The sequence below is a fragment of the Scyliorhinus canicula genome, chromosome 4 (assembly GCF_902713615.1).
Source record: "Scyliorhinus canicula chromosome 4, sScyCan1.1, whole genome shotgun sequence".
Lineage (NCBI taxonomy): Eukaryota > Metazoa > Chordata > Chondrichthyes > Carcharhiniformes > Scyliorhinidae > Scyliorhinus > Scyliorhinus canicula.
The window spans coordinates 95808502-95826662 of record NC_052149.1 but is presented as its reverse complement, the minus strand read 5'-3'; the positions used below and the strand labels follow the sequence as shown (position 1 = coordinate 95826662).

The 18161-nt window shown below is 47.0% G+C and overlaps 1 protein-coding gene across 3 annotated transcripts in view; it reads right to left on the bottom strand.

Annotated features, from left to right (window-relative positions):
- The window catches only part of dennd1b (DENN/MADD domain containing 1B), a 393500-nt gene that overhangs the window by 152625 nt on the left and 222714 nt on the right, over window positions 1-18161 (bottom strand). For 2 of the 3 annotated variants that reach the window (XM_038794858.1, XM_038794861.1), the window contains 2 exons: window positions 6370-6426; window positions 3235-3288 (listed from right to left, as the gene is read on the bottom strand). In XM_038794858.1, the coding sequence (XP_038650786.1) occupies window positions 3235-3288; window positions 6370-6426 (111 nt within the window). The remainder of the gene's footprint in view (window positions 1-3234; window positions 3289-6369; window positions 6427-18161) is intronic. The other variant, XM_038794860.1, reaches the window with a different exon arrangement.

Sequence of the window (18161 nt, the reverse complement as noted above, 5' to 3'; positions counted from 1 at the left end):
TGCAAAGCCTTTAAACATGATCAAAATACCCCACTTCAATCACATGAATTCCTATATTTCCACATAGTTGGTTATTACATAATTGAACATATTTAGAAACTTGGACTTGGGAGGAATATGAGAAGATCACCAAAACCTTCACTCCTGTTTTCACCCAGAAGACAGCGGCTGATAGAATAGGAGAACTTCAAAGCTACCGGTAGCCCTTTTTGCACATCATGGTTGACTCCAGAGAGAGCTTCAGCAAGTGACATAAATCAGAATAGATTACAACCCAGAAGGAAATCATTCAGTCCATCTTGTCTCTGCTGGTCCAGAGTAGGAGTAATTCACCGAGTGCCAGTCCTCCACCTTCTCCCGCTGAGCCCAGCAAAATTTCCTTTATCAGATAGATATCCAACTCCTTTTAGGGAAGCCTCAATTGACCCTACATCCACTACACTCTCGGGCAACGCATTTGAAAATGTCAATCATTCGCTGAGTGAAAAGGTTCTTTCACATGTCACCATTGCTTCTTTTGCCAATTACCTTAAACATGTGCCCTCTGGTTCTCAATACCTCCATTAAGAGGAACAGTGTCTCGCTACCTCTCTGTTCAGACCCCTCATGATTTTTAATTGAAATCTCCTCTCACCATTCTCATCTTCAAAGAGCACACTCCCAACTTTCCTAATCTTTCTGCACGCGAGTTTCTACATTCCTGGAATAATTCTTGTGAACCTTTTCTGCACGCTCTCCAATACCTTCGCATTAACCCTAATGTGGGGTGTCCAAAACTGGATGCAATTCTCCAGTTGAAATTGAATCAATCTTTTATGCAGGTTTAACATAACGTCATTGCTTCTTGGAGCCTATGGTCCTATTGATAAAGTCCAGGGTGCTATAGGCTTTATTAACGACACTCTTAGCCTATCCAAACAACTTCAACAATTTGTACACTTATAAAACTTTAGAACTGTACAATTTATGTTGTATCGTCTCTCTGTATTATTCCTACCAAAATACATAATTTCACACTTCCTTGCATTAGGGTAGTGTCCAAGGCACAACTATCTTCAGCTGCTTCATAAATGACCTTCCTTCCATCTTAAGATCAGAAGTGGGGATATTCACTGATGCCTGTACAATGTTCAGCACCATGCGCGACGATGACTGAGATACAGTTCATGTATAAATACAGCAAGATCTGAACAATGTCCAGGCTTCGGCTGACAAGTGGAAAGCAACATTCATGCCACACACATGCCTGGCAATGACCATCTCCAACAAGAGATGATCCACCCACTGCCCCATGAAATTCAGTGGCATTACCATCGCTGAATCTCCCACTATAAACATCCTAGAGATTGCCATTGACCAGAAACTAAACTGGGCTAGACATATAAATACTGTGGCTACCAGAGCAGATCAAAGTCCAGGAATCCTGCAGCGAGTAACTCACCCCTGACCCCTCCAAAGCCTGTCCACCATCTACAAAGTACAAGTCAGGAGTCTCATGGAATGGCTGGAAGAGTGCAACTCCAACAATACAGAAAAAGCTCAACAGCATCCAGGACAAAGCAGCCCACTTGATTGCTACCGCTTCCACAAACATTCAATCCCTCCACCACTGACCAAGAGTAGCAGCCGTGTGTCCCAACTACAAGATGCACTGCAGGAACTCACCAAGGCTGCTTAGGTAGCATCTTCCAAACTCATGACCACCAACTTCTAGAAGGACAAGGACAACAGACATAGGGGAACAGCAGCCTGGCAAGTTCCCCTCAAAGTCACTCGCCAACCTGATTTGGAAATATATCGCCATTCCGTCATGGTCACCAGATCAAAATGGTGGAATTCCTTCCCCAAGAGCACTGTGGATGGACCTGCACCTCAGGGACTGCAGCGGTTCAAGAAGGCAGCTCACCACCACCTTCTCAAGGGAAACTGGGGATAAGCAATAAATGCTGGCCCAGTCAATGACACACCCACATCGCATAAGTTAATTTTTTAAAATTACATCATGGTTTGCAATGCTTCCAAGGTTCGTTTCATCCAAAAAAATTTAAATTGTGTTTCATACCAAGGTCTAGGTCATTAGTTCTTATGAGGAAGATCAGGGGTCCTAACTCTGGTTCAAAATAAACCTTTCTCCAATCTGGGAAACAACTTTTCATCACTACTCTTTGTTTGCCCCTCAGTATTATAACTAAAGCAAATTTGTCACATGTACCCACGTTCCAGCACCGATGACTTTATATTGACTGGGAAATACCACTAGAAGCAAAATTTTCCAAGAGTCAAAGTCTACAAGTTTGCATTACACATGTATTGCTTAAAGATTAAACCGCCTGTCAGTTGTACCACAAAGCTGAACTCCTAATGAAACGGAACCCCATATTCTTCTGGCTTTTCGCACTTCACTGGCATCTCTCTGGTTGAGATTCAATTAGGTTAAATCCAATCTTAAAGAGGTTTACAAAGTAAACAGAAAGTTAACAGGTCACTTTCTTGGCAAAATAGGTAGCAAATTTAAAACAGAGTTGAGGAGAAACTACTGCTCCCAAAGAGTCGTGAATCTGTGGAATTTGCTACCCCAAAATGTGGTGGATGCTTTGACAGTAAGTAAATTTAAGGAGGTCTCAATGGGCCAAATGGCCTAATTCTGCTCCTATATCTTATGAACTTTCAAAGCATATTTGACACCAATTATTGGCTAACCTGTTTGTATTATATGCCATGTTGAATTACCTTTAGATTTAGCTTTCATAGAGATTGATTCTTTTGAACTCAGGAGCATATGAAAATGTTTCTACTCGCTTCTGGTAAAAATTAGACACTAAACCTGGAAAAGGTATAGGAAAAAAATTGGCCATCATGCAAATGAAATGTACTTCGCACAGATGTTAGAGATGGAAGGGTCATTTACAAGGTTTTTTAAAAAATACAAATATCCAGGGCAGCATGGTGGTGCAGTGGTTAGCACTGCTGCCTCACGGCACCATGGTCCCAGGTTCGATCCTGGCTCTGGGTCACTGGCCGTGTGGAGTTTGTACATTCTCCCCGTTTTGTGTGGGTTTCGCCCTCACAACCCAAAGATGTGTAGGGTAGGTGGATTAGCCACGCTAAATTGGTCCATAATTGGAAAAAAATAATTGGGCACTCTAAATTTATTAAAAAAACAAATATCCAACAAACTTCTGAAAAAAATGAGGAACCAGAAATAAATCCACGCTCTGTTGTTATAATACTTACACTTTCAGGTATAGTAGGTAGTCCACTCGTATCAGGGGTAATGAAGTATGAATGCTGCATAAAAACATAAAAGGTATTATCTAAACAGCATCTAGACACAGTAAACACAGAAAGAAAATTCTGAAAATGATTCCAAATAGGTCCACTAATTAATAACTTGTCTCTCAACAACATGATAAAAAGATCAGACTTTAAAATTGAAAATAAAAAGGGCAGAAGGAAAACACAGGTGTTAACGTCAACTAAGTTGACATTAAAAATTACAGGAAATATTGTACAATATATTTTGCAATAATGTACGATATAAAGTCGCCACAGTCCCAGATGACCATAGGCTGCTTTTCCCTTTGACCGGGAGAGCTGACTGGTGGTGATATAATCTGAGGATCACCACACCTCAAGCGAGGGGCAAGATCTTCATGATAAACCTTAGCCAGTGTGGTACAATATATTAGATGTCGATCAACATTCCAAAAAGTAATCTTATATTTCCTGGTGCTTTTCTTGGACAACAACAAGGGGTATCAAAATAAAAAGATCTGATTTTCTAATATGCATGTTCACATGAAACATCAGTATCAATAACAACAATCAAATTAAATGGGCTTTTGTTATGCAAAAATATGGATCACCCACAAAAGACAAAGGGACAGAGGGTGCAAACTTGTAATCACTGGACAATCAGCTTTCCACCAATAGGATTTTAGCATCAATGATAATTGCTGATTATGCATGCTGTGTGTTTTTGCGTACTCTGATTATTACAATACTGCAACAAACTCATGCAAATAAGCACTAACCTATATTATTTTGTTCTCTTGTCACTATCTTTCTGACTCTCTGAACTGGGTTGGGAGGGGGGGGGCAGCTGGTGGGGTGGGGGAGGAAACCAAAGATTGTGTCCAGTACACGGAGTGACCAAAGGGAAGAGCAATACTAGATGAAGCATCAACCCATAAGGACTGGACAATCCCAGATTTGATTCCCAGAGACTGGTGCGTTAACCAATCTCCACCAGATGATTGCTACCACTGAGCCACGGCTGATATCAAAATATTAATTAAAAATCCCAGCCTGCCATCTAATTTTCCAAGATACAATTCCTGAAGTGGGATGTGGACTAGTTCAAAAAGGACTGATACATTTGGAGAATGGTCACTTGTGCGAATTGCGAGAGGATTGCCTGTGCTGCAGAACCACAGCCTAACAGAAATCAACACCTTAAAAAAAATGAGAAGGGAGACATTACAGCAGGGGACCTTTAACAATGCTTCTTGACGGAAACGTTGCAGGATTGCAGGAAGATGGAAGTGAGGGGGGGGGGGGTGATCATAGACCAGGGGTGGGCAAACTACGGCCCAAAGGTCTTTATGCGGCCCACCAAGTCATTAAAAAAAAAAAAAAAAAAAATTTTTTTTTAAATGTTTTTTATTTTTTTAAATTTTTTTAAGGTTAATGGGGGGGGCTGTTGGGTTACTTACTGGTATAGGGTGGATACGTTGACTTGAGTAGGGTGATCATTGCTCGGCACAATGTCGAGGGCCAAAGGGCCTGTTCTGTGCTGTACTGTTCTATGTCCTATATGAGGCGCCCAGAATCATAACCGGGTGAAGTAATTATTTTACTTAATATACTATGCGGCCCTTTAAAATTGTGAATTTCTGAATGTGGTCCTTGCACGGAATAGTTTGCCCACCCCTGTCATAGACAGTACTTGAAGCCCTAGTGTTGTATCTTTCAAGTGCCAAATAATTTGTAGTTGGGTAATTCTTAAAATGGGAAAATTGAGCTTTTGGATTATATCAGCCTGTCAGGTTCAACAAGTGTTGACTGCAGATCCCGGCCATTATCTTTAAACTTGTGGTCTGTGTATGTTTACATTTACCACTTACAATACCACACATGATGGTAGACTCACATCAATAAAACCATAAAACACATTTCACCCAAAGTATCCAAACTACTGATCTGCTCCACTAAGTGTATGAATTACTAGCACCAGAAGTTAAACATCTCTCTAATTCTGTACAGATTTATTTTTCTTCCACATCAGCTATTGGCACTGTATGTACATTTTTGAATTGCACATCTTGTAATAATGGATTCAAAAAAACAATGTTCCAATTAAGTTCCAAGATGATAACATTCTAAGCAGAATTAAGCTCTTAAAATATTAAATTTGTTAGTTTGAAAAATTGTTGTTCTAATAAATGTTCCAATAAATATTGTAAACAGAACTGGAGATTCTGAAAAGTCGACAAAGTCCACACTTTGTGTTTAATCCAAACGCGCTGACAGAGTTCAGCGAGGTTGGATCAGAGTTCTCGCTTCAGATCTCATATTTTAACTTTAACATATACAATCATGACCACTATCAGCTTTATTGCTTGTAGATAATACTGTCAATTATCACAATTGTTCAAATAATGCACATGTAACAAAAAGGCAATAAGGAAACATTAAACAAACATTAGTATTTCTTTACACATAGTATGTTGGAAAAGATCAAAAGTGGCCACCACCTAATAAAAATCATTTGATGCACAAGATCCTGATTATAAATTAAGCACCGATGCCCAAGTAAAGATTAAGTGACAGCATTTCTTTGTTAGTCAATTCACCAATTGGAAATATTTCCTTCTGGGTATTCAACCTTTCCAATTTTGGGTAACAGTATTTTTTTTTTTAATCGCAATAACGAGGTTGGCAGTATTTCTTTAAAAGTTGAAGATAAGATAGAGTCCATGATTTTGAAAAAAGCTTTACAATACAGTTAGCCAGATTTAAAGCAGGTTGCTCAGCAAAAGAAGCAACATCCACAGGAAAATTGCCAATTGGTTGTGTATGATCAAAGAATGTCTTAATAAAGGAAATCCTGAGGCAAGAATACTGCTTCCTTAATCCAATATTTCCTGGTAAGTAAGCACATCAGAAGGCAGGATATGTTGGCAGCTTTGCAGAAATGTTACCATTAATCAAGTCCCCATTAACTGACATGCACTGAAATTTAGTCCTTCAAGGCAAGGCAGGTTATCTAATAGAGATTAACAAAGGACATCCATTTCTCCTCAAAGATTGATGGATTTTTTTTATTAGGTAGATATTTCAAGGATGATTCCCAAGTTTTAAACTCACCAAACCCCGTTTTGGCATATTTTTCAGCTGTCCACTTCTAATGCATATCTGTTTGTTCTTGTGTATAGGGGGGAAAAAATCATCATTCTTCACATTTGATGATCTAGCATAGTTCATTTTCAAGTGCATCTCTACCACATACCTCTGAGGAAAGGTAACTTAATACCCCTAAGATAGAAAAAGATCTTCCACCTCTCTCCATCTATATTTGCTGCACTTATTTTTTTTTTATTCGTCCTTGGGAAGAGGGCATCCACATGTGTTTAACAATGATGCCCATCCCTAATTTCCCTTGAACGGAGTGGCTTGCAAGGTATTTTCAGTGGAGGGCAGTTAAGAGTCAATCACATTGCTGTGGGTCTGGAGTCGCAAGTAGGCCAGACCAGGTAAGGACAGCAGATTTCCTTCCCTTAAGGGCATTAGAGAACCAGATGGGTTTTTAACAACAATCAACAATGGTTTCATGGTCAACATCAAACTTAATTCCAGATTCATTTTATTGAATTTATATTTATCCATCTCCACTGATGGGATTTGAACCCGGGATCCCAGAGCATATTCTGTATCTCTGGATTACTAATTCAGTGACAATGCCACTCGGCCATCGCCTCACCATTCGTAATTTGGTATTACTTCCTTGAGCATAAACTACGCAATAGCTTATAGTTACCTAACTGTAAATATTTAGCAGTTTGAAATGATACAGTTCTTTTTATTCTTTCATGGGATGTGAGCATCATTAGCAAGGCTCGTGTTTGTTGCCCATCCCCAATTGCCCTCGAAGATAATGGTGAGCAGCCTTGCAGATACCCAGAATGCTGCTGTTCATAAGTGGCTATAAGAACCTATGAATTAGGAGCATGAGTAGGCCATTTGGCCCATTGAGCCTAATTCACCATTCAATAAGAAGTCTTACAACACCAGGTTAAAGTCCAACAGGTTTGTTTGGAAATAGCAGTTTTCAGAGCACAGCTCCTTCATCAGGTGGCTCACCTGATGAAGGAGCTGCCTTTCAAAAGCTAGTGATTCGAAACAAACCTGTTGGACTTTAACCTGGTGTTGGAAGACTTCTTACTGTGCCCACCCCAACGCTGGCATCTCCACATCATGGCTACCATTCAATAAAATCATAGCTGATCTGATTGTGGCCTCAATTTTGCATTCCCTACACCCCTCCCTGGTAACCTAATCTACCTCTATCTTTAAAATCTTCAATGACCCTGCTTCCGCCACTCTCAAGGAAAGGAAGTTTCTAATGCTCATAGCCCTCTGAGGGGAAATATTTCTCATCCTAGTCTTAAGTGAGAAACTCCTTATTTTTAAATCATATCCCCAATTTCTCATCTCCCACAAGGGGAAACATCCTTTCAGCATCCATTCTGTCCAGTCCAGTTCAGAGCATATGTTTCAATAAATTCACCTCTCTTTCTTCTAAATACCAATGGTTACAGGTTCAGCCTGTCCAACCTTTGCTCATAAGATAACTATTGACATCTCAGGAGAGATCAACATCTCAGGAGAGATCACATCATCTAACATATGAGAAATACATAAATACTTCTGAACCACTCCATCAAATCATTTGATTTAGTTGCTGCACAAATAACAACTGGGATGCATTCTCTCGCCAGTACAGTTTCTCTCCTTTAATTAGCCCAACTCAAATTATTCTAGTTCTAAGTGCAACCAGACTGCACACTGTGGTCAAGACTTCATGCATCCAGGGAACTTTCTGAAGGGCAGGCTGTGGATAAGATTTGTTTCCTGCTCCACAATGGTGGGTAGCAAATTATACTTGATAAGGCTCTAATTAGGGGCATTTTATTGCCAGCACAGTGGCCCTTCCACTACGTGTGGAGGCCATCAACTCAAAGAAGGCTCCAGGGCTGCTGAGCCTCTGGTTGGGCAAGCAGCATCAAACACCCACCCGCTATCCTTAACAAAATGGCCAACTAAGCGGTTGTCCCATGGAAGATTGCTGAGCCAATCCCACCATGGCAACTACAAGCCTGGGACTCCATTTGGTTCTGACATGGAGGTTCCGAAGCCCTCAGGAAAGCCCATCCTGATGATGCTGGAAGTATTTCTACGACAGCAACAACACCCATGTAGCATCCAGGGATTGCTTAATCACTGCAGGGCAAATTTCAACTCAATAGTATAAAAATTAAAACACTTTAATAAAAATGTTAACATGTAACCTCACTTCCCACCACAGTTTTTTTCTGCTTTTAAGTTGATGATTTTTCTTCCATTTACAAGTTAATCCTTTCCTTTTCCAAGAAAATTACTTTTACTTTGTTTTTTCTTATGCTTGATCCATTTTGGAGATTAAAAAAAAAGTTCTGAAAAATAAGTTTTCATTGGCTTTCTGCCAATCAAAATTTAAAAAAAAAATTTAGAGTACCCAATTCATTTTTTTTCAATTAAGGGGCAATTTAGCATGGCCAATCCACCAAACATCTTTGGGTTGTGGGGGTGAAACCCATGCAAACACGGGGAGAATGTGCAAACTCCACACGGACAGTGACCCAGAGCCGGGATCGAACCTGGGACCTCGGCGCCGTGAGGCAGCAGGGCTAACCCACTGTGCCACCGTGCTGCCCTACCGCCAATCAATAATAACAGATTTGGAAGTTTAATTCAGGGAGAGGGGAATTGAGCAAATAACTCTGGGGCGATTCCTCGCAGAAAGCCAACAACCAGATTAAGAAATCCACCGTGGGTGTTTAAATAGGTAAACTTGTTAAAAACAATACAAGATGGAGAAGTGGTTGTGGGTGAGACCATTCACCCTCTCTGGCTTAACGATCAAACAGATATAATGGCAGTTTGGAAAATTGAAATAAAATATGAAGGTTGAAAATTTTTGTGCAACTTCCAACATGAGATTAGAACATCAGTAAATATCAGTACAATGAACTTTGGAAAGCACATGCTTTCAGCAACATATTGGCTGGGTGAGTGAACACATTTTTTTAAATTGCAGAAACACTTGAGAATTAATGGAAGGTTTTTAACCACCATATTGAAAATGTCCTGAGCAGAAACAAGGAAAAATATTGCCAAGGCACCAACAGGGACATAATTTCACTGCTTGCCACAGGACTGTGAGTAACTGTTCAGGTCCATATGCTCCAGTGCCATTAAGACATCTTTTCTGGGAAATGTTCAAATACTATTTTTGCTGCATAATGTGTGTTAGGGAAACAAGGTTGTTTTTAAGGGATTTTTATTTGCATTGGTAAACATCAGAAATAAGGTACAGTATTAAGTGTGTTGAATTTAATGTTTCCATGCCTGGAAGGGTAAAACCTATAGTTAAATTCATGCTGGAAATAGATGGTCCTATGTGTGGGGACTGGTTAGGTTCCAACTGTGTTTCTATTGCTGGTTTAGCACAGTGGGCTAAACAACTGGCTTGTAATGCGGAACAAGGCCAGCAGCAGGGGTTCAATTCCCGTACCGGCCTCCCCGAACAGGCGCCGGAATGTAGCGACTAGGGGCTTTTCACAGTAACTTCATTGATGCCTACTTGTGACAATAAGCAATTATTATTATTAATTGTTAAAATAAAGGAGGAGTAAAGGCATATTGTATCATAATCCAAGTTTTTCACGTTTAATGATTATTTTTGTTGTTAAAACTAATTAGTGATCCTGTGACTCTGTTCCTTTACATTTTGTAACAATGAAAACAATTTAAATGTTACGGTCTTTCGAGCCAGGGTTCCATTCTGAGATCTTCCCATCCAGTTATAAAATCAACAGGGATCGTAACACATGGAAACATCAAACAGCTTTCCTGGTCAAAGCTGTACAATTAAAACAAAAAAGTATTTTCTCAACGGTGATGTATCATAATCAGCAAAATAAATGAGGGCTTCCCCGAGAGCTCTACCAGTACCTGCGTGGCACTGTATGCGCCGAAGCCATACAGACTGCTGTTAAATTATACTATATTTATTGATCTGAGCCCAGGGCGGCAACACAGGTAATACAATTAGACTTGCAAGCCCTGAGCAAAAGATCGAGGGGGAGGTTAGGGTGGGGAGAGAAATGTCACAAGGGTTCCCAAGTAAAGAATAAAGATCACAAAGTCTTAATTAAAGATAATGATTTACTTGTGCACAAGAAATCAAGGGGATTTTCCATTATTTGCTCTGCAGTGACCACTGCGGGAAAGTCCAAATTAGAAACGAGGGGCTGGATTCTCTGATTTTGAGGCTATGTCCCCATGTCGGCGTGGGAACGGTGGCATTTTATGACAGAAAAAATGGCGCAAAACGGCCATCGATCCTCCGTTTGTCTGGGGGCCAGCATCAGGGCAGCGTAGAGTGCCCGGCTCCAGCTGCCGATAAGGCCCAGAGAATTGCCGGGTCCGTGGCTGCGCAGGCGCACGGCAGCGGCCTCGCCATGCAACATGGCGCTGGCCACTTGCGGGCCCAGCCTGCGAAACAGCTTTGGCCAGCTCCTGCGTTCCGGACCACTCCCCCACAATGCCCCAGCCCCTGGCAAAGTCCCCCCTGCCCGCAGATCAGCCCACCCCTTACTGTGGCAGGGCTGAACTGAGTCCGCAGCCGCCACGCCAAGTTCCCAATGAGTGAGACCATGAGAGGTTCACACCGTCGGGAACGCAGCCGGTTGGGTGGGCGGAACATCGGGGGGGGGGGGGGGGGAGGGGCCTCAGGCAATGTCCTGAGGCCATTGATACGTGGGTTTGGAGGGGGTGGAGCATCGCAAAAGCGGCGCCGCCTCCGATTTGGTCGGGCACTTTGATTCTCTGGCCGATCGGCGAATGCAATTTCGGCATCGGCGACCGGTGAATCCAACCCAAGAGCTCTGAACTCCTCACTAACTTTCACTACGATCTCGCAAATGAAAAAAAAAACAGAAATCTAATCAGGTGATCCTGGAGGGCAAAGGGCACCATCAATTAACTGTATTTCAGGGGGAGTGTGCCACTTTGGGGAGAAGGGGCAAAAGTACAAGAAAGAGGACTTAAAGAAGAGACTATAAAACATAATGCAATAAAAGTCATTACAAGAAGAACAAAATGGATTTGAGGACAGTGCAAATTTGGTCACTTTAGCCAAACAAGGATTAAATTAATCAAATATGATCAAACTTGACTTAGCTGTAACAAATCTGTCTTTAACGCCATAAATGTCTAACTACCTACCAATTTTATGAAAAACATGATGGACAGGCAACTGCCACGTTTTAACAGTCAGCAGATGTCTCTTTCTCACCAGCCCATCTCTTGTCTCGCCACGAGGTGGAATTGGCCTTTTTAAATTGTAAACTCTGCATTTGATTTCTGAAGAAAGTGTCTATTCGTGGCAGGATTTTATTCAAATTGCTCTTTCGATCGAATTTCCCGTACACTGCTCAGATCTTGTTTTTTTTGTTATTAAATGGCTTCTTGTAACTATCTCGCTCCCTACTTCCCACTTAAAATCATTACCTGCTTTGCTCTTTGCTCACTTAGCACTCTAACAATTTCTTATCCTGCGATGAGGTAGAGTCTTTGCTATTTTACTTCTAAAAATCCTTGGCAGCACCTCTCCCTTTTGCATGATTCAATTTCTATGAGTTTCAAAATATTTTGTCTTTTTCTCTATGTCCCTTTCTCTCTTTGTTTTTTTTTTAATTGCACCAGCAATGCCAGGTTTCCAGAGTGCTGCTCCGATGGAGCCAGCTACAAAGCCCACTGTGACACTGCTGAGAAATGTCAAATCAGTGGCCTGGAAAATCAACCAAAAATGGGGTTTCCCAACAGTGAAATCTGCCAGTTTTACAGTTGGCTTGCAACACAGATCTGGCAATAAATCCAAAGCCTTGCAGAATATGAAACTTTCACAAAGCTTTTGGATTTTCTTTCGCAATATGTGAGATTCTCTAAACTTTTCGGGCGGAATCCTCCGCTCCCGCGGAAAATCGCGAAGGCCGTCGTGAAATCGGCCGACTTTCCCAACGGCCCGATACGCCCCGCTCACGAGCTATTCACGCCCTGGAAATGGGCTAGGACCGGGGCCGCGGATCTCACGTGAAAAATTACACCATAACCCTGCGACGCCCGAATGACGACCTGACGACACCCACGTGACGCCGCTCTGCGTCGTCAAAAGGTGGGAGCGAGCACAGCAACGGGAGGAGAAAGATGTCGGAGCCACAGAGGGCCGCCCCGAGGTTTGGAGAGGCAGATATCGAAGCGCTCCTGGATGAAGTGGAGCGGAGGAGGAGCATCATCTGCCCTAGAAGAGGGCACTGCCACCCTGCCAGCGTAGTGCGACGGGCCTGGCGTGAGGTGCGCACTGCCGTGAGTGCAGTGGGGCAGACCCCCTTAGTCTGGGGAGCATTGCAGGAAGAAGCTCCACGAGCTCACCAGGGCTGCCAGGGTAAGTGCCAAGAGGGTGCCCCCGGGTCACAACAATCCTCCCCCCCCCCCCCCCCCCCCCCCCAATGTACTTAATCACCCAACCCCCCCCCGGCACGAGGGGGAGGGGGAGGGGGGCAGAGTGAGTGGAGGGTGGTTTACCAAGTAGTCACAGACCCACATGAGCGCTGCGACCCCCTGGAGCGATGCGATGGTTTAGTTACAACTTGACCCCCCAACCTTCTCCAATATGTGAACGCCCTGATGATACCTGCCGAATTGATGATCTATCTATGCCCCACCCAACAGGACAAGACTGCTCACAATACCCGGGAGCGCAGCAGGACCGGAGGGGGTTCGCCCATTTTCCACCCCCTGACCACGTTTGAGCAGAGAGCACTGGACCTTGCTGGGGGATCTGCCACCCGGGAGGTCGCGCAATGCGAGGTTGGCGGTGCAGAACCAAGTGAGACAACCCTGCATGACAACCCCCCCCCCCCATCCTCTGTCCCTTCACACTCTGCCCACTGGACACCCCCCCCCCCCCCATCCTCTGTCCCTTCACACTCTGCCCACTGGACACCCCCCCATCCTCTGTCCCTTCACACTCTGCCCACTGGACACCCCCCATCCTCTGTCCCTTCACACTCTGCCCACTGGACACTCCCCCCCCCCCCCCCATCCACTGTCCCTTCACACTCTGCCCACTGGACACGCCCCCACCCCCCCACCCCCCATCCTCTGCCCACTGGACACACCCCCATCCTCTGTCCCTTCACACTCTGCCCACTGGACCGTCTAACGCCCGGCCGAGCGTTTCTAAATAATCCCGTTTCATTCTCTTCCCAAGGACATGCTGCCAAACATCCAGGGCCGTCTGCGTCCAGGCAAAGACAAGCACATGCCACCACCACCGCACCCAGGGCCGCACACCAGAGGGTGCCGGGAGCACAGTCAGGGGTGCCATCCTCCCAAACAGATTCTGTGGAGCAGGAGGTGCAGAGTATGGTGACAGAGGGAGAGGGATAAATGGACCGCGAACGCCCTGCGGCCACTCATCATTGGGCCGATGACCCCGACGACATTTGTACAGACGAGGACCTCGAGCTTGCGGCACTGCTGTCTCCCACACCATCCACCATCCCAGACACACTCACCTCAGTTGGGCAATTCAGTGATGAGGCTCCAGGATCACAGTCTGGTTCGCACAACACAGCTGAGCAGGTACAGCAGGTGGAGGTCGGAGCAGCCGAGGGGCTGGACTGTCAGAGGGCAGCCCAGGCCCAGCATTCAGCTGGCTTCCAGACGTTTCCTGGGTTCCTGGATTTACTTGACCCACCCGGACAGCCGATGGATCTCGAAACCCAGGGACACAATGAGGGGATGAGGACCGTCTTCCAGCAGCTGCAGACGCAGTTAGAGGAGTCGAACCGCGTCCAGGAGCAGGGAGTGGTGCCGCTCATGGCAGCCACCCAGGCCGACACCACACGGGTGGCATCCGCGGTCGAGGCAATGGGTGAAACGGTTTCGGCCATGGGTCAGGTTATGCAAGGCATTGGGCGTTATTTGCATGCGTCATCCTCGGCCCTGGACAGGGCTGCCCTCTCACAGGCAGCAATGCGCCAGAGCCAACATGACTTTGCCGGCGCGCTGCGTGCCTTGGCCGAGTCTCACCAGGCCATGGCCCAGTCCCAGCACGCCATAGCACAGTCCCAGCACGCCATGGCACAGTCCCACCAGTCAGTTGCGGAGAGCATCACCCGCCTGACACACGTGCTGGATGACATCGCGCACTCATAGGTTGAGGCCGCACAGTCCCTGGTGGGAATGTCTCACTCCCTGGACTCCGTCTCTGCGAACCTTCGGACACGGTTCCCTGGTCGATACGGTTGCAGGCCTCCAGGACTGGCAGCGCCCGGTGTCAGTGGGGTGACGGGGCACCTCCCCGCTCGCACCTCCGTCCAAAAGTGAGGCCCGGGGGCCACCGGGCTCCCCGAGGGAGGAGGAGGTTTCGGGGCCCGTCCCATTAACTCCATCACGGGACATCCCGGGATACTCGGCCTCCCCCCGTCCCATCCCTGGTGCATCAGGTGGGCAGCGGGCAGAGCAGGGTGGCACCACGTCATCCGAAACGTCCGCAGAGCAGCCTGGCCCAGCAAGTCCGGGTCGCCCCAGGAAAGGAGAGCCGACGGGGAGACATGTCGAAGGGGGCGATTCGCAGCAGTCCTCCTCCACTCCTGCTGTATCATCTGGGGAATCACTTAGACGTAGTGGTAGGGCCTGTAAGGCAACGAAGAGGGACACAAAGTAAGTTGGCACGGGTGAAGGGCACAGATTAGTTGTGGGGGCTAGGGCATCTGTAAACTATGTTAACCATTAAACTCACTGTTGCACCTAACTTGTAAGACTGTGAGATGTTTCCGTTGCCACAGGGATCGTGATGGTGACCGAGTGTCGCTGGGGTTGACGAGCGGTGAAACTTCGGTGCCGGGTGTGCAGTCCCTTCCCCCCCCACCTGGGCACATGATGGAGTGTCCCTGACGAACTCAGCGGCCACCGAGGTGGATGGTTATGCTATTGCCATGAGTTAGACTTTGTCTAACGACAAACATCGCAGAGCGGGCCGTCATCATTCAACATGGTACTGATAACACCCGCTGACACAGCCATCAATGTCGTGCCGCAGTGGTAAGGGTGATGTAGAACTGGAGCAGAGTATGCAGAGCAGGGGTGTGGGGGGGTGGCAGTTGTGTGTTGACCGTCTGCGCGGCTGGCGATGCAGGTGGTAGTTTTGGTGTTCAGCGTGAATCTGGCTGCCACCAAGGCGTTGCGTGCCCGCCGTCCTCGCCGGGTCCGTCGTGCAGCCTCCTGGGCATCACCAGCAGCCGGGTCCTGTCTGCGTGCTGCGCCCGCCACTCCACCAACCTCCTCCTCTGTGCTGGCACCACTGCCACTGGCTTCTCCCTCCGCCTCCTCCAGCAGGGCATCTCCCCGCTGCATCGCTATGTTGTGCAGCGCACAGCAGACCACAACAATGCGAGCGACCCTGTCGGGCTGGTACTGCAGGGCCCCTCCGGAGCGGTCCAGGCACCTGAATCTCATCTTCAGGAGGTCAAAGCAGCGCTCCACCACACCCGAGGTTGCTGAATGGGCCTCGTTGTATTGGGTTTCCGCATTGGTCTGAGGCCTCCGTATAGGCGTCATCAGCCAAGACCTCAGTGGATAACCCCTGTCGCCCAGCAACCAGCCCCTCAGCCGGGGGGGGGCCGTCCCTCAAACATCGCAGGGATGAACGACTGCGCCAGAATGTAGGCGTCATGCACACTCCCTGGGAACCTTGCGCAGACGTTCATGATCCTCATGTGGGGGTCGCATACCACCTGAATATTCATGGAGTATGTCCCCCTCCTGTTTGTGAACACCTCCCTGTCCCCTGCAGGTGGGCGCATGGGGACGTGAACACAATCGATTACCCCCTGCACCATCGGTATCCCAGCCACGCTGGCAAATCCACGAGCTCGTGAATATTGACTTGCTTGGTCCTCGGGAAAGGTGATGTAGCGGTCCGCGATGGCATAGAGGGCGTCGGTCACAGCCCGGATGCACCTGTGCACCGATGACTGGGAGATCCCGGAGAGGTCCCCGCTCGGAGACTGGAAGGAGCCGGTCGCATCAAAGTTAAGAGCGACCGTCACCTTGACAGCAACCGGGATCGCGTGTCCTCCCCCCGTTCCACGTGGGGCGAGGTGCGCCACGAGGTGACAGGTATAAGAACATAAGAACATAAGAACTAGGAGCAGGAGTAGGCCATCTGGCCCCTCGAGCCTGCTCCGCCATTCAATGAGATCATGGCTGATCTTTTGTGGACTCAGCTCCACTTTCCGGCCCGAACACCATAACCCTTAATCCCTTTATTCTTCAAAAAACTATCTATCTTTACCTTAAAAACATGTAATGAAGGAGCCTCAACTGCTTCACTGGGCAAGGAATTCCATAGATTCACAACCCTTTGGGTGAAGAAGTTCCTCCTAAACTCAGTTCTAAATCTACTTCCCCTTATTTTGAGGCTATGCCCCCTAGTTCTGCTGTCACCCGCCAGTGGAAACAACCTGCCCGCATCTATCCTATCTATTCCCTTCATAATTTTAAATGTTTCTATAAGATCCCCCCTCATCCTTCTAAATTCCAACGAGTACAGTCCCAGTCTACTCAACCTCTCCTCATAATCCAACCCCTTCAGCTCTGGGATTAACCTAGTGAATCTCCTCTGCACACCCTCCAGCGCCAGTACGTCCTTTCCCAAGTAAGGAGACCAAAACTGAACACAATACTCCAGGTGTGGCCGCACTAACACCTTATACAATTGCAACATAACCTCCCTAGTCTTAAACTCCATCCCTCTAGCAATGAAGGACAAAATTCCATTTGCCTTCTTAATCACCTGTTGCACTTGTAGACCAACCTTCTGTGACTCATGCATTAGCACACCCAAGTCTCTCTGAACAGCGGCATGCTTTAATATTTTATCGGACACCGTCTCTCTACTCAACCGGAGTCTCCTCCTGCAGGTGATGTCCGGCATTGTCTGGAAAGAGATCCGGGCACGGTACACCCTCGGCCGTCGCCTCTGGCGCCCTGGCTGCACCCTAACTCTCTTCTCCTTCTTCTCCTTCTCCTCCTCCCCCCCCCCCATGCTGCTCAACAACTGGCAAGTCCTCGGCCATTCCCTCTGCTGGTGCAGCTGGCCCTGCATCCGCTGTGGGTTGTTGCTGTGGACGCTGCTCCATCTCCAACTGCAGTGCAGCAGCCCCAACCACTGCGCTGAACATAGCCGTTCTGTTCGCATACATTCTGATAACCTACAGAAGGGTGGTGGGGGGCAGAGCAACGGGACATGTTAGATGGAGGTTACTGGACACCTCGGCAGCCGCCTGCCACGGGATACCTGTGTGTCCCAGTGGCCTAGTCGCGCTACTGACACGCGGCCAGCCTAACCCCTGGTCACTTTCTGCATCCAACGGGCAGTTAACTACGTCCTCCTCACCGGTGCGTCAGTGTCCTGTGGCCATAAGCCACAGGGCAACCAGCGGCCGTGTCCTCGTGACCGTCATGCCATGGCATGGTGGCAGACATTTTGTAACCGGGTGGTGGACGAGTCACTCCCTCCCACCCCCCCTTCTCCCCACCACTCCCACCCACCCACCCCTCTCCCACCCCCCCCTCCTACCCACCCCTCCTCTCCCACCCTCCCACCCACCCACTCCCACCCACCTTCTCCTCTCCCATCCACCATCCCCCTCCTCTCCCACCCACCCACTACCCCCCTCTCCCATCCCACTCCTCTCCAAACCCTTAATCACCAGAGAAATGCTGGGGCAGCAGGGTAGCATGGTGGTTAGCATAAATGCTTCACA